This window comes from Pieris rapae, chromosome 17 (assembly GCF_905147795.1).
Source record: "Pieris rapae chromosome 17, ilPieRapa1.1, whole genome shotgun sequence".
Taxonomy (NCBI): domain Eukaryota; kingdom Metazoa; phylum Arthropoda; class Insecta; order Lepidoptera; family Pieridae; genus Pieris; species Pieris rapae.
Window position 1 is genome coordinate 3,465,710 of NC_059525.1, and position 25,102 is coordinate 3,490,811.

The 25,102-nt window shown below is 31.2% G+C and overlaps 5 protein-coding genes and 1 long non-coding RNA gene across 7 annotated transcripts; 3 read left to right on the forward strand and 3 right to left on the reverse strand.

Moving 5' to 3' along the window:
- The first annotated feature begins 7 nt into the window (after positions 1–7).
- On the forward strand, positions 8–2,141 carry LOC111001717 (thymidylate synthase). The gene is made up of 5 exons (XM_022271712.2): positions 8–406; positions 518–775; positions 862–982; positions 1,052–1,277; positions 1,425–2,141. Exons 1-5 carry the CDS (start codon positions 160–162, stop codon positions 1,632–1,634), a joined length of 1,062 nt encoding a protein of 353 aa, XP_022127404.2. The 5' UTR covers positions 8–159; the 3' UTR covers positions 1,635–2,141.
- A 51-nt stretch (positions 2,142–2,192) lies between these two features.
- On the reverse strand, positions 2,193–3,900 carry LOC111001718 (protein ILRUN). The gene is made up of 5 exons (XM_022271713.2): positions 3,468–3,900; positions 3,283–3,396; positions 2,856–3,082; positions 2,553–2,659; positions 2,193–2,297 (listed from the first exon to the last, which is right to left on the reverse strand). The coding sequence occupies exons 1-5, from the start codon at positions 3,635–3,637 to the stop codon at positions 2,268–2,270; spliced, it is 648 nt and encodes a 215-aa protein (XP_022127405.1). The 5' UTR covers positions 3,638–3,900; the 3' UTR covers positions 2,193–2,267.
- A 590-nt stretch (positions 3,901–4,490) lies between these two features.
- LOC111001723 (gastrula zinc finger protein XlCGF17.1) lies at positions 4,491–8,028 on the forward strand. The gene is made up of 7 exons (XM_022271719.2): positions 4,491–4,875; positions 4,950–5,062; positions 5,370–5,543; positions 6,073–6,224; positions 6,578–6,701; positions 7,384–7,483; positions 7,621–8,028. Exons 1-7 carry the CDS (start codon positions 4,756–4,758, stop codon positions 7,852–7,854), a joined length of 1,017 nt encoding a protein of 338 aa, XP_022127411.1. The 5' UTR covers positions 4,491–4,755; the 3' UTR covers positions 7,855–8,028.
- Positions 7,671–8,391, reverse strand: LOC111001724. Of its 2 annotated transcripts, none has more exons than XR_006750790.1 (3): positions 8,235–8,391; positions 8,052–8,171; positions 7,671–7,800 (listed from the first exon to the last, which is right to left on the reverse strand). It is a non-coding gene; the product is annotated as an uncharacterized LOC111001724 (long non-coding RNA). The 2 variants fall into 2 exon arrangements; XR_002600487.2 differs by having other exon boundaries at positions 8,052–8,152; positions 8,235–8,388.
- Positions 8,392–14,137: 5,746 nt separating this feature from the next.
- LOC111001714 (putative neutral sphingomyelinase) lies at positions 14,138–18,455 on the forward strand. Its single transcript, XM_022271707.2, has 6 exons — positions 14,138–14,423; positions 14,507–14,680; positions 15,259–15,442; positions 15,767–15,921; positions 16,632–16,824; positions 17,430–18,455. The coding sequence occupies exons 1-6, from the start codon at positions 14,386–14,388 to the stop codon at positions 17,868–17,870; spliced, it is 1,185 nt and encodes a 394-aa protein (XP_022127399.2). The 5' UTR covers positions 14,138–14,385; the 3' UTR covers positions 17,871–18,455.
- Positions 18,456–18,985: 530 nt separating this feature from the next.
- LOC111001713 (transmembrane protein 184C) lies at positions 18,986–25,102 on the reverse strand. The gene is made up of 6 exons (XM_022271706.2): positions 24,534–25,102; positions 24,132–24,371; positions 23,071–23,352; positions 22,444–22,546; positions 21,660–21,834; positions 18,986–20,853 (listed from the first exon to the last, which is right to left on the reverse strand). Exons 1-6 carry the CDS (start codon positions 24,794–24,796, stop codon positions 20,591–20,593), a joined length of 1,326 nt encoding a protein of 441 aa, XP_022127398.1. The 5' UTR covers positions 24,797–25,102; the 3' UTR covers positions 18,986–20,590.

Here is a 25,102-nt window from a genome sequence, read left to right on the forward strand (position 1 = left end):
CTTCCTCTTAGTGGACTAATTTGTTTGACAATTTGGTTTTGGCAAAAATTTATAACATGACAAAAAGATATAATTTCTTTACTTACTGTGTATTATTATATACAATAATTATCCATTTTAATGAGGATCTCGTCTTTAATACTATAACCATATTTTGACATGGCTAGATTTTTAATCTGTTTTCACTTTTGGCGCCAAATCCCTAAAAAACCGATTACGAGGCAAACGTTGATTGCAGTGTGTTTTCAGTTGTTTCAGCGTTTTAACTTAACAAGATCTATTAAAATGAATCAATTAAGTAATGGTGAGTCTAAAATAAGTAATGGTGTGTCCAAATTGAGTAATGGTTATGGAAATCATGATGAATATCAATACTTGAACTTGGTGAAACAAATTATAGATACAGGTAAGTGTCGGTTTTCTTTTCTTATTAAGAGTATTCTGAACACGTGTCTATCTTAGTATTAGAGAAAAGAATGTAGAGAAATATAATACTCTGATCTTTTGTAATTTTTAGGTGATAAGCGCGTCGATAGGACAGGTGTAGGCACTCTGTCTATATTTGGAGCAATGCAAAGATATTCTTTAAAACATAATGTACTGCCTCTACTTACCACGAAGCGTGTCTTCACTAGAGGAGTGATTGAGGAACTACTTTGGATGATCTCTGGTTCTACAGACAGCAAAAAATTAGCACAGAAGAAAGTTCACATTTGGGATGCTAATGGGTCTAAAGCTTTTCTTGATAACTTAGGTTTTACAGAACGAGAAGAAGGTTGGTTCTTTATTGATAAAATTACTTTATGATAATATATTTTATATAATTTGCTTTCCTTTTAATAACTCCACATTATGTTGTAGGTGACCTTGGCCCTGTCTATGGCTTTCAATGGAGACACAGTGGTGCCAAATACATAGATTGTAAAACAAATTACACTGGACAAGGAATTGATCAATTGCAGAATGTTATAAATACAATAAAGTAATAAAAATTATTTTTACTAACTAGATTAAGTTATCAATTATATGTTATTATAAATCAATATTTCAGAAACAAACCAGCAGACAGAAGAATATTAATGTGTTCCTGGAACCCATCTGATCTTGATAAAATGGCATTACCACCTTGCCATTGTCTTGCTCAGTTTCATGTAGCTAATGGTAAACTCTCCTGTCTATTGTATCAAAGAAGTGCTGATATGGGACTTGGTGTACCTTTTAATATTGCCAGTTATGCCATATTGACTCATATGATAGCTCACATAACTGGACTTGAGGTAAGTGGTACAATTTCATAAATGTTGTAAGGCTTTTATTCTTGCTTTACTTATTGTTTTTTATTCAGTTTAGTGGATCTTGATTATAGCTTCATAGTGATAAAATAGTTTTGTTCATAATCTGACTTAAATTAAAAAACATTTCAGGCAGGAGAATTTGTACATACTACAGGGGATACGCATGTGTACCTCAATCACATAGAACCTCTTAAAAAACAATTAGAAAGACACCCAAAGCCATTTCCAACTTTAGAATTTACCAGGAAAATTGAATCAATAGATGATTTTAAATATGAAGATTTTATTATTAAGGGTTATGAACCACATCCTAAGATTGAAATGGACATGGCAGTATGAAATTTAACTTTTTATGGACATCATAATCATATATTTAATATAGTATCATGCTTTGGAAAGACAAATTTTATAAAAGAAAGACATTACTGAATATGTTCTTAAATTATGAAGCCAAAAATTAAGAAAAAATATATAATAATTTTTATTTTTAATACTTAAAATTAATTGACCATGTGTCCAAATTTTGTGAAGCTTACTTAGCTTAATCATACCAAATTTGTATTTTAGCCAGTATTATATCATAAGATTACTGATCAAATAATAATTGTATAAAAATTAAATCATTGTTTTATTAAAATAAAAACCCTATTATAAGATACTAAAACACCAAAAATATATTTCTAATTCTTAAAATAAAAAGTTGAAAATTTTTATGAATTAAAATATAAAAATTATTTTTGTGTAATATCATGATAAACCAAAATTGTGATACCTTATAATCTAGACAACATTCTTAATATAGGTACTTACTATTTGTACATTCATTGGATTTTACATGTATTACATTATTGTAATTTAAATTATATGATAACATAAGGAGCTTATTCAAAAACTATGGGCATTTATAAAATTTCCACAACTTAATCAATTGTATGGCAAATATATTAAGAGAACAAAAAAGTATTCATATTATCAACACATTTGATCATCTGAAGCAGGTTCCTGAAAAAAAAATCATTATTAATCTAGCAGTTTAGCCAGTCATTGGCAAGTTCTATTTGAGATACTTTCTTATCAAATAAAAAGAAAAGATTTTTCACAATATATATGTGTTAAAATAAACCACATGTTTATCCTTAGATGTACAGTACATTAAACACTAAAGTTATTGTGAGTCTTGTTTCTAGTTCCTAAAATTGTATGTTTATTACTACATACAATTTTAGGAACTAGAAACTGATTTCTTTTAATGTTTACCTGTGACTGTTCTTCTAGCCTACTACTAGGTATTGGCAGTGCAGCTAATTGTTCTGCTAGGGCCATGGTTTCCTCAGATTCTACCTTAATTATTGCCCATAGTGGATCTGAAACAATATATTTAGAATATTGGTAACAAAAGAACATTCTCAATGCACTGGTTAATTTATTGCAATTATTGTTTGCTTTTTAATAGTAAAACTTCATTTTATTATTATTATGAATGGTAAATTATATTTTTAAAACAGTAATTTCTTTAAATGAAATATGATCTATTGTGAATAGAAAATAATTTTAAATTACCTCCTATTTGATCTCCTTTATCAGAAACCAAATGGAAATAGCCCCTAAATGTGCCAGGTGTACTAGGTGCCACTAACTTCATAGTAACTGTGGTACTATGTCCTGGGAGCAATGGTGGCACATACAAGGATGTTGCTCCTAATGGATCACCACCAGCCTGTATCAACCTACAACTGCCAGGCCAACCTTCTGTCCCTGTATTTGCAATACTCCAACTTTGTTCAAAACTGCAATAATATTAATATTTCAAGACTGTATATATTTTTTTCAATGTATGTTTACAGTAATTTTTTGCCTTTACCAAATAGGTAATATTGCAAAGTGTTTTGTCATATTAATCTCTATTAATGTACTCCTCTGGAAAAGTTTATCTATGTCTTTATATATGTAAATATTATATTGTATTAACTGTAATAAATTGTTTTACCTTGTTCCTGGACTAACTGCTGATTCCTGTGTTTGAGCAGCTTTTAAAGACATTGATGGAAGTTTTGGTGGTAAATTATAATCTAAATAACAACATATTGCAGCCTGTAAGTTCCTGCAATTAAGATTTTTTATTATTAATAATATTTGATGTACATTTATTAATGTTTAGTGAAATTGTATTACCAATTACTCATGTCTAGAAAAAAGCTTGCTGTGTTATAATTTAAACTAGGCCCCAAAAGCCTTTGCATTTGATTTATAAGCTCATCCCTATCAGTGGTATTCATACAACTAAATTGCAAGAGAAGATTTTGATCTATTTCACCAGGAACAGCTGAACCGTCAACATCCATTGTTGTAAGTTATTGCACCACTACGTCTCAAGACTACACTTTTGACATTCCTTTGTTTATATTAGTCAGCTGACAAAATAATTGTAAATATACATCAACCAAATTGAAAGAATTACGGAGCACGTTACTTTTGAGCTCTTAATCTAATTGAAACGTATATTTATATTCAAATAATTCAAAGTTTTTAAGTACATTGTATCCACTATCCGGATTTCAGAATAATAAAAACTTCAAGTTTTTCATCGCGCAGTTCTCCACAGAGATAAGCTCCACTCGGCATAGATATATAAAATGATGACGATAAAAACCTCACAGATTATAAAAATCAGTTTTTTAGCCGATTTAGTGTTATCATTTTTTGGACGCATGAAAATTCCGATATAGGTATAATATAATTGATCTTTTTAAAGGAAAATAATGTTGTCAAATAAAGCATTCCCATTTAGACATAAAACAAGCGAATTTTGAAAATTAACATTTCTAAAAACTAACTTAAAGTTTTTAATCGTCTCTTATGATAAGTGCGCAAAGGATCATTTTAAAAGGAAGATCACTGACTCTTATTAAAAAAATATTTATTAAAAAAAAACCTATCTTATCCAGGTGACCCTACAAACAAAAATTTATACAAGTAACAAGAAATTAATGAGGAAAACATACATTATAAAAAATGTTAAAGTAACTTTATTTAAGTATACTTAGCATGGATAAAAAATTTCTTTACCATATTATATTATATCTTTGCAAATATGGAAATGATATTAGATCTTCGACTGATATCGTATTTCGTGAAATGGTGTTAAGTGTACTTCATTGTGCTACTTAGTAGCAATATCTAATCTGTGACTTGTCAGTGGTGAGTTGAGTGCCGAGTGCCGACTGCCGAGTGGAAGTATGTAGTATATGCCATACCATGTAATGACCAGATTCCAGAATCCATGCATATTATTAGTGAATACTGAAGTAATACAATTTTTTTAAGAATTTCGATTTCATGTTTTGGGTTTGTAGACGAAAATAAATATAATATATTGGTTGCTTATAAGTAATTAATTAAAGCCAAAATAACATATAATATTATTTAAACAATTCTGGGAAGTTAGGGAACCTACTTAATCATGTCGGATAGTGAAGAAGCGGTGAAACCAAAGAAATTTCAATGTGAGATAGAAGGTTGTAGAGCTCAATTTGACAGACCTAACAGGCTGTTAAAACATCGACTAACACACTCAAATATTGTAAGTATGTTTTATAATTTGTGGTCCATAGTAACTTACCAATGTTTTGTTAATTAATATATTATTATTTCTAGAAACCATATTCTTGTATAGAAGATGGATGTGGTAAAGCCTACACTAGCAAAAATCACTTAGAAAGGCACATAAATACTGCTCACAGATCTTACAATGATAATGAAATGTACAGGTATCTTAATATATTGTTAATGTCAAAGTCCATCATCACATTCTCTACCATCGAAATTAAATAAGGTCCAAAATTACTTCAAACAATAACATTAACTCAGAGAGGCTTTAATTAAGCCTCTTGTAACATTGTAACATTAACATAACATTTAATGGGAGGCATAGTTTCTGCTGTTTCATCCCTAAATTATTCCTTAACAATGAGACTAACATTTAAAAGATTGTGTATAAATGTTTCCCACAATTTTCTTTAAATATGCACTAGAAATATATTTTCTTTATACTCAAGAAATATTTCCTTCTTGCAGCTGTCCAACTTGCTTTAAACAATATAGCAATCGCCAAAATCTTAAAAGACATTATAAAATACATCATGTGGGTGGTGTGGAAAAGTTCTCATGTGAAATTTGTCATATGAGTTTTAAGCGTAACCACCAGCTAAGGACACATATGTATAGACATACAGGAGTAAAAGACTTTAGGTAAATACATTTCTGTGTATTAGCTTAAATAGTCCTACTAGGTATATGTGTTATATATAATCTTATAACAGCTATTCCATAGAGTAAAATATTTTGAATGGCAAGTTTCAACTTAGTGGAGGGCAATAAATTGAGTAACATTGTATTAATATTCAGTATGTTTAAGTATTGATAAAAAGTAATGCATTAAATGAAACATGCGTAACTATCACAATTTTGGAATTAGTGGAACTTGCATGAACATAAGCTTTTTAAGTGTTTTTTTATTGATTTTGATTTAAATATGTATATGATAAATGTATAAATATTATATATTATAAAATTTAACCTAAGGCAACAAACCTTGAAGGGTTGTACCCTGGTGCTTGGAGCGCTACACCTCAGTACCATTTTAATTCTGGAACTAAACACTTAATAATGAAAAAAATACATGATGAGAATTGTACCCCTATTATCTATTATATTGTTTGCTCATTTATCTATTTAATAAAGATACTATTTTAGGCCACTGACATAGTAAATGTTGCAGTTGTCCAATGTGCCCAAAACAATTTATTACTATGACGGAGCAGAAAAAACACATAAGAAATCATAAAGAATTTACATGTGAACATTGTTATCAGAAATTTACAAGGTGGCTTGATCTGGTACAACATAGACAGACAAGTCACCAATCAGAAGGTTTGTTCTTTGCCACAATTTGTCTTGTATAAGCTTTTTATATGCAGTAGTTTTCTAGTAAAGTAGCCCATATAGTAGATTTTATAGTTATTGTCTTATGAAGTAACATTTTACAAAAATGATAGTATTAAAAATTAATTAAGTTTTAAAATAAAAATTGCCGTATGTAACATGCAGTGTAAAATATACTACTATTCAGTATTATATGTAAATTACAATTATGCTGCTGTTTAAGTCTGTGGCTTTGTGATTAATATTGCAAATAACTCAGGAAATTATAACTTGGTCCAAGTTATAATTTCCATAATACAATGATTTTAAATTTAAGTAATATGTTTTTTTTTTATTTTCAGAATATATTTGTGATCACTGTGGGAAAATTTTTAGGCAAAGACAACACATTATTCGACATTTAAAGATACAACATTATACCAGAGAAGTGTCACTTTTTATATGTCCATATGAAAATTGTTCCAGGTAAGAAATTTCTATTAGCCTCTTTTAAAGAATAATATTCAACAACTTATGATGGTCTACTGTTTACTTTTTATTTTATTATAAGATAACCTATATCGTTTTTCCATAAGGCAATATCAGTATAATTCTATATATAACTCCCTATTATTATAAGATATATTTAAGCCAACTATTTACGAAACTCGGTTATGTATTGCATACCTACAGATTACAACATAAATTACCAGCAAATTGATATATTTAATGTGACTAAAAAATATTAAAAAAACTCAGGTATCTTTTACTGATAATGGCTTTGTTTGTTCCTTCATATTAAATATATATTTTAATCTACCAATCAATCAATCTTACAACTGTGCTTTATGTTTCTGTGTCAATGTGTATCCGTTTTGGCTTTTGTGTGTAATGTACTTAATTGTTTGGATATTGTTTAGGGATTAGCTGTAGGAATACTTAAATAAATAAAATAAAAATAAGTAGGTTTTTATAAATTTAGAATTTATGAAAGAAGTAATAATAATAATGCTGTCCAACTACGGCCATGCATACTTGTTTCATGCTGAGGCCAATACTTTAAAGCATCTATTAATTGAAGAATGTACAAACTCTACTGGGAGCATGTAATTGCTTATTATAAAAAAAAATACATTATAAATTAAAGTTATTTGTTTGTGTGTTTCAGAAATTATTCAAGAAATAGTAATTTGAAGCAGCACATATTAGTAAAACATGAGGGTTTGACTTTTAACTGCCATTTATGTGAAGCAAAATTATCCACAAAGGTATTTGTGTCTATACTTAACTTTTTCCTGATCAAGGTTAGCCTTAAAGATTTACTCAGATGGCTTTCAGTATTTCAATCTAAAACCATATCTCTAACAAGGTGTATATTTGAGATAAACATTTATGTATTTTACAGGCTAAACTAAAAGAGCATATTATGAGACACAGTCGTCCTACACCTTATAAACCCCCAAAGACATTGTTAACAGGCCGAAAAAAGAGGAAAGATGCCTTTATACCTAGATCCAATACAGCCCTCAAGTTAGCTGGATTGCCATGTCCTATTTTGGAGAATCCATCATTACCAGATGCATATCTAGAAAGAGAAGAAAATGCCAGTGTTAATCAACTATTAAGCGTTGGAATGTAATAAGAAATCACTGTTAGCTCAGTATAAATACAATATACATTGCTTTACCAACAAAAGCTTGAAATAAAATTTATGTTATATGTTTGACAAGAGAGTACAAACAAGTTTATTTTATTTGCTGGTGGTACTTAGTGATTTTGATGTACAAATAAACTATGAACTTTTTTACTAACAGTTATGGTTTTGATTCATACAACCTGATATGCGTCAATGCGAACGCGACAGCTTTTGTAAACTTGCTTATTCTTATGTCCTGCCTTATTAAGTCAAATGGTTAAAGTTATACTCGTGATTATAACTGTAAAATAAATTATTGCCTCCATTTATACATTAATAGTATTCCGCCATACATAAAATCTATTATGTTTTTGTATACCTACTGAAGTTTTCGTTGCGCTTATGTTACGCAATCGGCATTCTTAACCGTATTATAATAATTATTAATGATAACTATATAAAATATAAATGCAGTTGAAATAAAATATTCAAAACAGATTCAGTGTTATCGAGCGAGCGTAATTATTAATATTAAATTGCTTTAAACATACATTAACAATTTTATTAAAATACTTTTTTCATAGTATATTTTTTTTTTTTTTTTTCCTTTGGCTCTAACACTGTTTGTGCATTAGCCAGCGTCAAGTATGGGATTTTTATAATTCGTTGTTTTAATTATTTACAGTTTATGCATAATGAAAAAACTAAGGAAACCAATCGCGACATAACATAAATAATTGAAAGCGCATAAATTTACAAATAATCAGAATAATTAATAATGGAAAAAAATCAAAATTATAGTTTAATGTTATTATTTACAATAAACATACTTATAATACTATATACAAGGGGATTTAAATCTCGAAGAAGTAAATAAATATTGGTAGGAAGGGGAACGGACAGAGAAACTAAAGAAGTATATAAGGAAGAATGGTCATACTTAGGACAAGAAAAGAAAACATGATTCAAGTCAGAATAACTCTCGCCACACTCACAGGCGGTACTAGTTACGATACCGAGTTTGTGCAAATGAACTGGAAGGCTGTTATGTCCCAGACGCATACGGATTATAGTAGAAGTGGCAGTTTTACCAAGCGACAATTTGGCAAACCACGGCTTCCTGGGAACGGAAGACTGTATAGCATACAAGAAACGACCCTTAATCCGGCCGTTCTTTTCCCAACACATATTCCACGAATTGTGGAGATATATGCCGGGCAAAGCAGCAAGATCATGGCCAAAATTCTTGTACGGGTATACGTCACCGGTCACAGTAGCACTGTTAGCCAAACTGTCAGCTTTCACATTTCCAGAGATACCACAGTGACTAGGTATCCAACAAAATGATACTAAATAGTTGTGTAATTGGCATTGCAACAGCTTTCTCCTACATTCAAATATAACATGAAAGAATGGGTTTAGTTTAAGTGAAAATTTTGCTAAGCTCTGTAATGCACTTAAGGAATCGGTAAATACAACGGTTTTTTTGAGTTTGAAACACAGCACATATTCAAGAGCTTTTAGTAGTCCAAAACATTCACCGGTAAAGACCGATGATTCTGGAGGTAATTTAATTTTCTGAACTATGTTGTACTGTTTGTGGTACACTCCAACACCAACACACCCATTGGAGTGTTTAGAAGCATCTGTATACATTTGATGCCAGTTAGGCCATTTCATATTGACATTGGAATTAAAGTTTGCATTAGCATTAAAATCAGATTTTTCAATGCCAATAGAAAAGCATATCTCAGGAGAAAGAAGTAGAGAATCATAAGAAGAGCTAAATAGGGGAAGGATATAAAAGGAATGAGTTGGGGCTTGTAATTGTTTAAATTTCAGAAAGCTTTTTAATAGACAAGGTAAAGGTTTATGTGAAGAGGGTAATTTTTGAGAAAGAGATTCCAGTTTGGAAATGAGGGGATGATTATGGAACTGGGCAGTTCTAAAAATGAATCTATCTGACAGATATTGACGCCTTAAGTTTAATGGAGGGTCACAACATTCTATTTGCAGAGCATTAACCGGGCTCGATTTCATAGCACCAGAAACAATCCTCAAAGCCCTAGACTGTATGAGATCTAGTTTTCTAAAGCCTGCTACATTACCTGGATCTAAGAAAAAGGTCCCAAAATCAAGAACGCTTCTAATGACAGCATTATACACCAACCTCAATGTGGCCGGGTGAGCACCCCACCAAACTCCACTGAGACATCTCAGCATATTCAAGTGTCGCTCACATTTACCAACCACAAATTCGCAGTGTGGTTGACCTGTTAGTTTAGAATCAAGTATAGCTCCTAAGAACTTTACTTGATTATTGACGGGTAATATATTATCGCAATCATATCTTATAGTTGGTGAGGGAGGATTTCTGGATTTAGTGAAAAGTACGACGGTACTTTTTGAGGGAGACAGATCTAGGCCATTTGCATCCATCCAAGATTTTAGGAAAGATAAAGAGGACGAGACACGTTGTTCAGCATTACTTACAGACTTATCAGAGGCATAAATAACCAAGTCATCGGCATATTGTAATATACTAACTGAATCTCCGATAGAGTTTTCTAGGTCATGTGTATAAATATTGTACAATAAAGGACTCAGCACAGACCCTTGTGGCAAACCCTTCCATACCAGCCTACTAGGCATGTAAGGACCGCCAACATCTAAAATAATTTTCCTCTCTGATAGAAGATTTACAATGAAATTATTTAAAAAATAAGGAACCTTTAATTTATCTAATTTACTTTTTAGAATATGTAACAAAACATTATCATAAGCCGAATTAATATCCAAGAAAGCTGCGACTACTGACTTTTTATTTGAGAAAGCATTACGAATGTCCGTGACTAATATGCCTAAATTGTCACACACACTTTTACCTTTTCGAAATCCAAACTGAGTTGGTGACAGATATTTATTATTTTCTATATACCATTCAAGCCGATTTTTAATTAAATGTTCAACAACTTTTGTTATCACCGATGACAAGACTATAGGACGGTATGATTTAATATCAGATCGAATCTTAGACGGTTTTAAAAATGGCAGCACTATTTGACTTCGCCAAGATGACGGTATGTCATTTGTCAAAAGAACTTTATTTATTAAATTTAAAAAGTAATTTAATCCATTTTCGCCAAGGTGAGACAAAAAGGAATATGGGATCCCATCTTCCCCAGGAGCACTGTCTTTAACGTAATTTAATACACCTTTTAATTCTAATAGCGTAAAAGGTAGATTTAATGAGGAAGGGACAACATCAGAGTTATTTTGTGTAGAAGAGTGGATGAGATCTGGAGCAGAAGGAGGAGCCAAGCGATCAAGGAATTGATCAGCTAATTCTATAGGAAGCAACGACGGGTTAGAAGGATTGATAGCTGACCTGAATCTTTTGATATTTCGCCAAATGACAGAAGAATTTATTCCAGGTGATAAAGAGCTACAATATTTCCTCCAACCCTCAGATTTCTTTTTTTTAAATAGTTTTTTAACCTCTTTCATTACATTCATTAAGACCTCGTATTTTTCCATAGACATATCATTGCGATAATTAAGCTCAGCTGCCTTGCGTTTTTTAATAGCTGTGGTACATTCTTCATCCCACCATGGTGGAGATGACAACTTATTACTACTCGGCTTTTTCCTAGGAAAAACACTATCAGCCGATTCTAACAAAACATCTTGTAAATAATTACTATTTGTGACATTATCTTCTGAGCAATTATTCAGTTTCTCTTCTACTAATAAACTGTATTGACTCCATTTCGAGTCTATGATTTTGTGTTTAAGGCGAGACTTTTTAATAAACATATTACTATTTTTTTTACAGGGAAATGAAATGATTATGGGATAATGATCACTATTGTAAGATGAACACAAAGTAGACCAAGAGAGAGAAGATGCTAAATTGGGAGTACAGATGGACAGGTCAATGGCACTAATTACTTCACCAGGCTTTGTAAGGCGAGTAGGAGAACCCGTATTTAAAATGCACAGGTTATACATGTCTAAGATATCCAATAATTCATACCCGTACCTATTAGATACTGAACTACCCCACGATGTATGATGAGAGTTGAAATCACCCAGAATCATGAAAGGCTGAGGGAGAACTGAAATTAAGTTTTTAATTTCATTGAATATTTGTAAGGAGGGGTGAGGGACATATATAGAGACAAAACAGATACCATCAACAATAGCTGTAATGATAGAAAAGCTGTTACTATGTGAAGGAAGAGGGAAGGAAGAAAAGATGCTTGAGTTTCTGATGAGCAGGCATACACCACCATACCCATCAGCCCTGTCTTCTCTCAAGCAAGAATAACCAGGGATTTTGAATACCTGATCTGGCTTTAGCCAGGTTTCAGATAAAGAAAAAATAAAAGGATTAAAATTATTTATAATGTGTATAATTTCATGCTTTTTGTTTATAATACTGCGGCAGTTCCATTGAACTAACCTGTCCATGTTGGCCATTATTATTATCAGTGTAGGAATTAATTAAATTAGCAGCGTGGGACGGTATAGATAAATTAGGTTGAGAAAGTAATTTAATTAATGTAGTAATTAACTCTATTATTGTCTGTTGTGAATTTGCATTAGGCGATGATGGTAATGCACATCCATTAGAAGGCTCTGGCATATTGTAGTCTCTTACAAGAGACTCATGTGCTACATGATCGAAACCTTTACTGTGTTGAGGAGGCGTTCTGGGTTTAGTGAAGACTGTTTTTTTATAAGATATTGTACGTGGAGGTGGTGAACCAGGCAATACTGTATTTCCACCAGGAAGAGATTTACTTGGGAAAGAGGATACAACATCAGCAAATGATTTCGAAATTGGGGGATGTAATTTTGACGCTTCAATATAAGATAAGCTATTCTCTGCCATTGTTACTTTTATATCTGTTTGTCTCACATATTCTGGGCATTTTTTGCTTGAAGCAAAGTGCAGCCCAGAGCATAAGCAGCAAGAACCATGGTCTTCCTCTACATTACAAGTATCTCCAGTGTGGCCTTGACCACACTTGTAACACCTGGGCTTTGACCTGCATTGGACCTTGGTGTGCCCAAAGTGGCAACAATTAAAGCACTGAATTGTGGGATACACATACAATTTAACCGGCATAGAATTATAACACATAAATATCCGTTTAGGCAAAACTTGACCATCAAATGTAAAAACAACTGTTTGTGAAGGTTTCCACGTAGGTGAGTTATTGACCATGATTTTATAATTAAGTCGCCTGATTTTTATAATTTCCCCACACCCAATGGGTATGTTAGTGTTTTCCATAATATCTTCAGGAGACCATTCCGTTGGTACTCCCCTAACCAAACCCATCCTTGTAATATTGAAAGTAGGGATAAAAGCTTTCATGTTGTTAGTTGGTAAGCAGTTTGCATTTATAAAGCTGTTTGCGTCTGTATATTTACTAAAAGTTAATGTCATTTTATTTCTGCCAATACGTTTTAGACTACCATCTACAATATTTTTAAACAGAAATTTTTTTAAAAATCTCCCGAATACAACTGGGTGTAAAACTGTGCTATCATCATCAGCAGACTGTACTTTCTGCACATGTACCACAAACGGGCCGTGGTCATTGGCATCGTAACTAGCCCTACCAATTTGTGTGGTGGGTTTAGAAGATATACCGGTGGAAAGAGGCATTGTTGTCTTATTTGTGGAAGGACTAGGTGGAGGCAAATTGTTGGTTGGTGGTGTCACAGTGGTCTCAGCAAATTCATCTGTGCATTGACAAGAATGACTGTCTGAGGGTTTAGAGTGTTCTGTAGTACTTTTGCGTTTCTTTTTATTGCAATGTTTGCACATTTTATGTAAATTTTGCCTGTGACTGCGCTTCAGCTTCCTTTTAGAGGCCAAAGAACAGTCTGAATCCATACCGGATTCATTGGAAATGGTGATAAATGCAACCGCGGGGGGCGCCGTGCCCCCCGGGTCCGGAGGCTCGTTCATAAAACTCAGAAAAGCTTACCAAAACTCGAAGAAAGAAGAAGAAAAATATAAATAATAATACAAATTATAAATATATACAATATTTAACTATTCTGATCACTAAATTTTTAAAAAATATTATTTTACAGAAAATTCAAACAAAAATCGCGCCCGCCAAATTCGAAGCTTCCCGCGTTTTTTTCTTCATAGTATATATTAAAATATTTTCGTGTTATCTGCACTATATGGTACTATATTTATATTATAAAAAATAGTTGCCAGTTGCAAATTATCTATGCTGCACATCAGCTGTTTATTGACAGCTTGTTATATCAAAATAGTGTTGTGGAATCGCAACAGTGAACATTGAACAGCTGTTAGTTGATACCCAAAAATAATTTCTAGTAAAATTTACATTCCTTTTACATTATAATATTTAAGTACAAATTGAAGATAAAACAACGAAGGCGAAGAGTTTTCAATTTTTATTGGTGTCATCCATATTAAATTAGTCGATAAATATTGAACATTTTGCGGATACAATAAAATATTTATTAAATAGTAGTACAATGGAATTCTCTATAAATTTGTTTACACTGAACTGTTGGTAAGTGGCTCAAAATTTAAAAAAATCTTAATAAAATATTACCTACAGCAACTTATTAATATAGGTAATTACTATTTTTAAAGGGGTATCCCTATTGTATCCAAAAATCGTAAGGAGAGAATTGAAGCAATTGCTAAGTATTTACTTTCCGGTGATCAAGATATTGTATGCCTTCAAGAAGTATGGAGTGAAAATGATTATCTTTATTTGAAAGAGAATTTAAGTAGTGTACTGCCATATTCACACTATTTCTATAGGTAAGCTTAAAATTAACTTCTTGGTTTATATACCATTTGTAATAATAAATATTTATTTCAATAATTAATATTTTTACATATATTTTTTATAGCTTGATATAAGTATTGAAGCCATAAGTGATGTCAAATGATAATTGTACTAACCTATCTTATCTATATCACACAAACTTTGCTTGAACTAGGTGATGCTGCATTTCTCCCAAACTTGCTTTGCACAAACACCTCTTTTACCACCTCATCTAATAGATTGATATAATAGTTCAACATATAAAGAAATTGTATTAGCCATTTACAGAAAAATGTGCATTAAAACAATAGTGTATTCAAAAAAAGACCATTTCATTGTATTTAATGAGCTAGCTAGAATACTAACACAATACTGACCCATTGCAAACCTTCTAACAGAATAAAGTATATTAAATTATATATAATTTAAGTATACAAGAATCATAAATGCCCCATTTAAGCTGTTGATAAGGCAAGGAGCCTTAGTAACAGCTTATATTCCCATGGTAGGTAAACTAACATAAAGAATCCTACTTTGAGAAAATTGAAAAGTGTATATTTATTTTTTGTAGTGGAGTTCTTGGTTCAGGACTATGTGTGTTCTCTAAGTGGCTTATAAAAGATGTTTTCTTTCATCAATGGCCGTTGAATGGTTACATTCACAAGATACATCATGGAGATTGGTTTGGCGGAAAAGGGGTTGGTCTTTGTCGCATTAAATATTTGGACAGATTTATAAATGTTTATTGTACACATGTAAGTATATTTATTTTTGGTAAGTTTATTGCACTAGTATAGTTCAAATAATTAGTAATAGACTACTTTCTGTAATTATCTGTATGCAAATTTCATTAAGATAATTCGCTACTTCTTCCTGTTACTTATACCTAGTAGTTTAAAAAACTAATACAATAGATAAATAGATGGCTCAATTAGATAGTGCAAGTCATGTTGTTATTTGTTTACTTTGTTTTGCATTTCTTTCTCTAAGACTTGAAGTTCACATCTCATGACTTGTAGACATCTAATTTAAATCTAATATAAAGATCAATTTTTATTGTTATGCTTTATTAATTATAGTTGCATGCTGAATACCATGAAGATGACATTTACCTAGCCCATCGAGTGTTGCAAGCTCATTCGACTGCTGAGTTTGTGAACCTCACCTCTTCTCCAGCTGATATATCTATTCTAGCTGGTGATTTTAATACAGCTCCTGGAGAAATATCGTTTAGGTGAATATCATTTTATTAAGATATCTAAATAGGGTAAGGTTCTTAACAAATACGTTTCGAAAGTATTCCTTTCACACTTTTTTTATATTTTTCTGTAAGGGAATTAATTAGTGCTTGTTTTTAATTAAGAAGAAAGTCTTCTTTTTCTTTTATAAACTTGAAGCTCAAATGAATTTATCCTTGATTTGATTGGTTTGCCTATAAGTAGAATAAAAAGTTTAAAAACCAATTGAGTATCTAATTAAAAACTTAACTCAGAATAAACTAATTCTTTGTTGTTGCTGTTGTTATGTATAACAAAAATAAAAATGAAGCATTTCTTATCATTTTAGATAGAACTAGATTTTAAAATCACAATCTAAGATTTTCTAATCTAAGATCTAGTTCTACACTTCTTTACACTATAACTGTCGTTTGAGTTAGAGACTAAACTGAATATCTCAGATAAGATCTTAAAGATTTTAGCTTGTAACAGTATAAAGGTAAAATATGACGTCGAAATATGAATTTAATAAAATATTTGTTGCCATACTCATTATCACTTTCTATTTAACACCACTTATTTTGATGTTGTGGGCTTGAACAAATAAATATTGTTCTAGAACTATAATTATACTTTGAAGAACCTACACATGTATGAGTAATTTATTAAAATCAATAAAACATGTACGAAAAACAAAACTAATTTAGTATACATATTTTCATTACAGATTAATAACTCAAATAGCAAATCTTATGGATCCATGTGATGTAGAGTCAATTGGGGATACAGCAAAGACGATAAAAGCTTTGGGGACCTGTGATAATATTAACAATAGTTACTCCAACCCGAAAATGACAAAGACCTGTCCGGAAGGAAAGAGAATTGATCATATACTGTTCCATGTGAATTCGGGATGGGAGGTAAATTTTTTCTTTCTAACTTTGTGCATATTAATTTTTTTCAGATGTTATTATAGTTATATCTTGCCTTGATTTGAGGGTGTGCCTCCAACCCTGAAATCGTGAGTTTGAACCACGGCTGTGCATCAATGTACTTTTTTGAATGCGCTTGCTCTGACAATTAAAAACATCGTGAAGAAACCGGCCATAGACTCAAAAATCTACACTGTCAGGCATCGAAGGCTGACCTTCTAACAGAACGATAATTGAACATATTCACGAATCTAAGGCCTAGAGTTTCTGAAGCTCCTGTTTTGATGTTTCCTTATTTTTAAAAGATAGCACTAATTTATTGCTAAAATCCTTTATACCCATATGGTACAATTTAGCATTGGTATTTTTTTTAATAAATGATGACTGAAAGATATCTCAATTCTTGGGTCTAAACGGATGATTTCCTAGCTCTGTTTATATAAACCGTACAAGCAAGAACGTTACGCAAATCTTAGTTGAAGCACGTCTACGTATCATATTCGCAAATACTGTTCACAAAGTTATTTCTGTATCTCGTAACCTATTCTTTTTAAAAAACACTGCAATATACCGTTCAATATTTACTATTGAAGGCCGAAGTCATCAGTGTCAAGAATCCGCTACCAGATAGAGTACCAGGACAAGAATTTTCATATTCAGACCACAACGCTGTGTCACTCGAGTTGAAGGTGAAGGCAAATGCCAAGAACAAGGACCGGCCTAAAAGCATATACGACAAATATGATGACACAGTAGTGGAAGCAATAAAAATCTGTAAAGAAGCGAAATTAACTGTGGTCAAATCGAGGAAGTTATTTTTGATGACCGGTGGTCTTATTTTCATGTTTTTGATTGGTTCGGTTGGGTATTGGCCGAACAATGTTTTAGTCGATATGGTTAAAATATTTATGACCGGAATTTGTTTTTATTATATTGTTATGGGGACGATTTGGAACAGAATCGAGATGAATAGTCTTAAAGCCGGGTTGTCAGCATTAGAAAATTTCCAAAATAGTCGTTTAAGTGATAATTAGTTTTAGTTAAAATATTGATTAAATTAATTTAATAGGTGCAATTTAATTTAATTTATATTACGTTTTAATCAGACTTCCAAATAATTTTTATTTTATTGTTCTTCCCTTAGTACAAATATACATAAAAATCTAAGTATACATGATTTTGTTTGTTCTTTAGCATTGTTTGTAGTTTATAAATGTCATTGCAGCAGCCTCTCCAATGTATGGGATCTGCTATTAATATTAAAGCTAATAGGTACATTAATGGATCCTTTATCGAAATCAGTTTTAATAATAAAAAAATAAAGGAAAAATTTGCAAAAATCAAATAATGTACCTACAAAATTATTTTTTTGGATTTGAATATTTGAAATCACAGATAATTCAATAAGTACAGTATTTCAATACGTAATTACGCATAATGCATTTATCAGTACTTACAACCTATTGTTTAGAATGTAATTCTTACTAGTCTTAAAGACAAATTTGCCTTATACATTAATACATGAGGCTCATATGAGTGAGTCTAGTACATACCAAAAATTGTGATATTGAATACATACTCTTTGTATGTTTGTTTTAAAAATTAAAAACCAATTCTTAGAAAAATTGTTTTATTTCACAAATGATATTCAACGGTACAATGAACTATATTAAAAAAACAACAAAATATATCACATTCCATTATATTACCATAGTTTGGTTATTATGCTTTATTACTAATAAATGAAAGATCTATATATAGTAACACACACACAGTAAAATATTTAAAGCTTTTTAAACGTCAAAAAAATGAGAATTGAACCGAAAACATTTCAGTCCATTAAAAAAATCAGAATTTTTATAATAAATTCATATTTTTAACCTAAGTCCCTTACTGTGTAACTGCCAATAGCGATAGTGACACTGAGCCGATGTCAATGGTTATTAAAAGAACTACATCTTATACAAACACTATTTGTTGCCGCTATGTGAAGTTACAGCAAGGTCGCTGATATTATAAGGCCTAAACAAGTTTTTTACTTTTGTAATTTACGTAACTGAAATTCTAGGCGCGCATACAACACATTCTGCTTTAGAAATAGTAGTAATAATCACTCCTTTAATATGGCAAGACTAAATCCGTGCTTTTGAAATGTATTAACAATATTATTGAAATGCCTATGTATGTCGCAGCCAACTAGAATTATTAACAGCCTAACCTTTCAACTAAACGGCGACGTTTAACTAGCGGCCTAAAACATGTTCAGGCAGTTCATCAAACAGCTACGCAAATTACTTGGATCGATGACGTTTAATTATTTGCCTAGCCTGTTTACTGTTAATTTAATTATGCCACAATCATGAAAAAAAAACAAGTACAATGGAAGAGTGTGGTGACAATAATAATGTGAATTTGACTTAAGCAATTTTATTTTGAAAGAAATATTTTTTGTCATATGTTTCATCTTTTTTATTTCTGCAAAATGATGGTTCTATCTAATGGCCTTAGTATTATCCAGACAGTTTATTAAATGTTGTAACAAACGCTACGACTGAATATATTTCAGGCCGCTAGTTAAACGGCGCAGTTTAGTTAAAAGGCTAGGCTGTTAATTGAACGGCTAAACTAGTTGGCTGCGACATATATATCTTCCAATAACAAACGCATGAATTTCTAATAAATCAAAAATTCTTTCAAGTTAAGCTAATTTTCCAAAAAATATTAATTTTATCAGAAAGCATTTTTTGTGTTAAACACATTCTATTTTGGAAAATTTTAAAGTCATATTAAACTTTACGCTTCAATAGTACCTATTGTAATAGCATAGTAATAAAAATGTTATTGCACGTAACACACTTTAAGTACAGTAAGGAAGAAATACTTGCTCTAGCCTTTGGAATGCAACATCAATAATACTTAAATATATATTTAAATTCATAAATTGTCATATTAATTTTGTAATTCATAAAACCAGCCAAAAATATGAAGGACTTTCTCGAAATTTATGCTAAATACACTTGGTTAGATTAGTGCATATCCGTTGTATGCAGTTTACTTAAAATTCGTTTCGTAAATTAGAGCAGATAAAAACGAAACAAAAGTTTATATGACATCTGTAATTGATGAACTGTCAGGATGACAGTCCATCATTTAATTGAAAATTTACGATTATTGAAACACCTTATATAGAGTATTAAATCGAAATGTAAATGTTAAAAAAGACAATACTCAACTGATCAATATATAGTAGGTATGTAGTTTCAAAACTATTTTTCATAATGTTATATTTTAATACTAATTCACATTTCTGGGTTCAATTATAAATGCTGTTACACCGCCATAGCCATACAAAAGTGATATATAAATTGCATTGAAAAATACAACTTTTAACAAATTGATGAAAATAGTTTCAATATAAACTCTGGGAGTTGGATTGGGGTCTCTAACACAATATTTTAATTGGTATTGTAACTTGGCTAGATATTTGATATTTTCAGATTATTAATTTATTCAAACTGTGACTGATCTTAATAACTCTAATAGTATATTATGAACATACATACCGCACTCCTCTATTATTTTTACTATTGGAATCCCCCAAACTATGTAGACATTAGACTTCTAGCAAAGTGACACACAAAAGTGGACATGGCATACCCATCATTCCGTTATTTTATAAATTTTATTTAATATTAAAAAAATAGGCGTAAGGTTTTTCAAATTGCATTCGCTAATATTCGTATTAGTTCGTAAATTACGCTCTCGGGTCAAATTTGTCTTCGGACATATCAAGTAAGGGGTCGGTTTCAGAGTTCATTGAACCCGTTGCCACAGTGTTATCGAGAGATCCATATACAGAAGGCCGTATGTCCACCGACGGTGGTTCTGTGGCTTCAACTGTCAAATCTGGCACAGAGCTGGATGGAACTTGTTCGCTGACAAGCCTCGAGCTCTCATCATAACCTTTGGTCATGTGATACATTGATTTACCTCGTAATCGTCTGCTAAATGAGCTTCCTGAAATAAAATTTAAAATGAATTTAGAAGAAAAAGAGCAGTGTTGGCCTAGTGGCTTCAGCATGCGACCCTCATACCCAAGGTCGTAGGTTCAATCCCCCGGCTGTGCACCAATGGACTTTCTTTCTATGTGCGCATTTAACATTTGCTCAAACGGTGAAGGAAAACATCGTGAGGAAACCGACATCTCTTAGACCCAAAAAGTCGACGACGTGTGTCAGGCACTGGAGGCCGATCACCTACTTGCCTATTAGATTTTAAAAAAAATCATGAAACGGATTTAGAAATCTGAGGCCAAGACCTAAAGAGGTAGTAGCGCAACTGATTTATTTTATTTTTTTAGAAGTAAAAGAATTTTCATAGTGATTGAGGTGTGCCTTTGTGATATGATGGAATGTACGAATTCAAGGGTCGAGAGATAGTTCGAAAAAACTCTTAAAAAATATTACGCAAATACAACTTTTATTCTGAAATCGTTCCGAAATCTACATTACATTAAAATGGCATAAAATTATTTTAAACAGTGCGGCGTTGGCTTCAGTGTGCGACTCTCAAACCTGAGGTCATTTCTATCCCAGGACCAATTGACTTTCTATGTGCGAATTTAACTCGCTCGAACGGTAACAAAAAACATCGTGAGGAAGTCGAAAAAAGTCTAGGGCGGTCGTCAGGCACAGGTGTCTGATCACCTACTTGCCTATTAGATTGACAATGATCATGAAACATATACAGAAATATGAGGCCCTAGAATGTTTATAGCGCCAAGACAAGACCTATTTCAATGTATGATAATTTAGATCACTCACCCACAACTCCAAGATGCTCAGAAATGTCCCGTTTGACATCTGATACATCCCACATCGCGAGGAACGAGCCCAAACATGATGGGGATGGATCGAGTGGCGATACATAAGGCTTGTACGAGAAACTGTAGTGATGGGCTATCGCTGCTATGAACATTTCTATGCAAATCAGGAAGTCCTAAAAATGGTATTACAGTTAACGGATTTAACTTAACCAAAAAAAAAAAAACGATTTGCCAATTCCAAATGATAAATAATATTCCTATATATTAATATTTATTTATGTACCCATAAATAAATATAAAATAATATATACTAAGGCCCATGTTCTATTTCATATTCAAGTGACAATCTCTAATATATGTAAACTTCATACTGAAAAAAAATTTTTGAAATTGTGAGACAAGATTTTATTTTAATTAATGTTCTATAATATGGCTTTCGATTCAGAAACAAGACTTATCTCAAAGTCTGACCTCCCGGATTTTGACATACGGGAGTCAGTTGCGTTTCTGAATCTCACCTTTAACATACTGAAAACATTAATCAAACTCAAATATTCGATTGAGATTGTCTTTAGACCAAAATTTATGAGTAGTACAAGTAGTCACACTATCTATGGCCTAAACTGATAAATCAAAAAGAATAAGTCTTTTTGATTGTAGCTAGAAAAACTTAAAAATTTTACATCCTCATAATAAGTGTACTGACGAGCCAATGTCATTTCAAAACAATAACGTATTATTTGTATGTAGATAAAGATCATAAAATGTAAACAAAAAAGTACCTGTAGTTTGGAAGACATAATCTTTATCTTGTCCTTATCAGAAATATCAAATATTGTTGATATCACACCACAGTATACCAAAATATTTATAATAACGCCTTGGCTGAAATGTAAAACAAATTATGAATAATGGGAAAGTTCTAAAATCTCCAATCTATGGATACTGAGATAGTCAAACTATCCAATACATAAAAAATACAATATGCCTATTTGAATTTTGATTTTACAGAAGCCAGCCAACATGTCTTGACATGACCCAGATGTTGCAATAACTAATCCAGACAGCACACACTTATCACCCAACCACTCTTCCCTTTATTTTGCCATCACATCATCATGACAGTTACCATTAAGTAACTTGATATCACTTAAAATCAGAACATCTATTAAAATATTAACAACATACATTATTTATTTATTTATAGCCTTATATCAGAATCAATATACATACATTTATTGTTTTTGTTGTCTATGATAACTGATTCTGTGTGCCCACTGGCAAAGGCCTCCCCCATTTTTACATTTAAGCCCCCTTTTAACCCCCCCAACAACATACATACACAGCTTATATATTATAATAATTCCTTATAAAAAAATTGAGCAGATCAAATGTATTGTTGTACTTACAAGAATGAGAAGAAAACTACAGCTTTGATGCATAGAAATTTTCCAATAGGCTTCATCGGTTTTAACTCTGTCCTATTTGCTCTGTAAAATAATACTAAACAATACATAGCCACAAATTGTGACAAGTTATTAAATGCTATCATGTAAGGGAAAGCAACATTTGCACTGAAGTCACTTTCTCCATAGACACCACAAAGTTCACATATCATTGAGATGACTGTTGTCAGAGGCCTCACAAGTGTGTACTGCAAAATCCCGTGCTTGCAGTTATGAATAAATTCACTGTAAAATAATAATTCATATTTATTTAAAATATTCAATTGTTTCTAGTGCATTCCTTAAACTTTAATAAAGTCCTATTAAAAATGAGTACTTTATTTAATTCTTACCTGTTAGATAAATTCAATATATACATATGTGACAATTATACCATCGTGTTCAGATAATCAGTCAAAATTAATTTATTTCTGTTGGGGTAGGCATTAACAAATTACTACAAAAACTACATTAGTTTTAAAAATTTGGTTAAAACATTTTTGTTGTTTTTAAAAAAAATGTTTTACTACTATTTAAAATAGAATTTATGTACGACAATTTAAAAAGGTTAAATAACAATTCATCTTACACAGGATATCTGTGTCCTGGCTACTGATAAAACTGTTTTATACTCTTTTATAAAAAATCGTATATTAATTAGCTTGGTTATTATTGCTTAATTTGTGTGTAATTATTTATAATAGTATAAATTACATCAAAACATATTTTATACAATTTCTTGTTTAGTTTTTCTGCTACTTTTGTCAGAATCATATATAATTATCATACATGACCTCATCAAAATGCAAATTCCTATACATAATTTGGTACTTAAACTTTCAAGACAAGTTTTTAATACAACTAAATAGGTCTATAATGAATATTAAAAGCTTTCAAGTTTAAAAACGTGAAATATATTTATTTATAATTTATATATATATATATATGGTAATTATAGGTACTATACAAGGTGGATTATATATAAATAAGGTAATAAAATATTATTATCCCTAAAATTAACTTACCTTCCCATTTCCCAAGGAGCCAAACAACACAAAGGGAATATATGATACACTTGAGGCTTTAACTCTAATGATGCTTCAAAATCATTATCATCATTGAGGTAATTAAGTAAATACTTCATGAAATTATATATAACATATGCTTCATAACACTCTCTTAAGGAGTCCATATATATAGACTGCTCAGGAAATTCTAAGCCAAGCCAAGCATTTAAGGCATAAATTGGTACCATCCATAATATTCTGCAACAAATAAAAACATGTAAGAAGAATAATAAAAAAGGAGACAAAATGTATTATGCAATGTAAGAAGTGCTACATTTTATTTCTATTGAAATAGTTATTAACTTATTATGACAGCAACAGTTTATTGAATCAGGATGAACATGGCATGTAAACACTCACCGAATAATATGTTTTTGTAATGATGGTTTAGTGTAGTGTACTATGTGTTGTGTTATTTGCCAAATTGATATTGGCATAGCCAAGAGTACGAAGCCCCCAGCAACCAATGTTCCCTGATCAGATTTTGTAAATCCATTTTCTATTGCATGTACAATTAGTGTTGGCACTAATACAATTACCAATAATATATATGTCGCAATAAAGAAAGGCCTGATCCAAAGTCGCCACTGGCTAAAAAATAATCTCACTGGCTCCGTGCACATATTCGTTGATTATTATAGAGTTTTTCACAAAAAATACCTACACGGAAAGTCACTTTCATCTGATACTCTAAGCAAATCGTTACGCATGTGAATACACTTAATTCATTAACATAAATTTAAAAAGAAAATAATTATAATTTTAACCGAATATTAATTATTATTACTATTCATTAAATAATCAGTAGTATATAGAATTCTAAATTATTACAACAATGTACACATTTACTAAACAAAAAGAATTAAGAAAGTACATAAAAACAATAATTATTAACTAAGTTTTGAATCACCATCTCGCAATTTTATCAT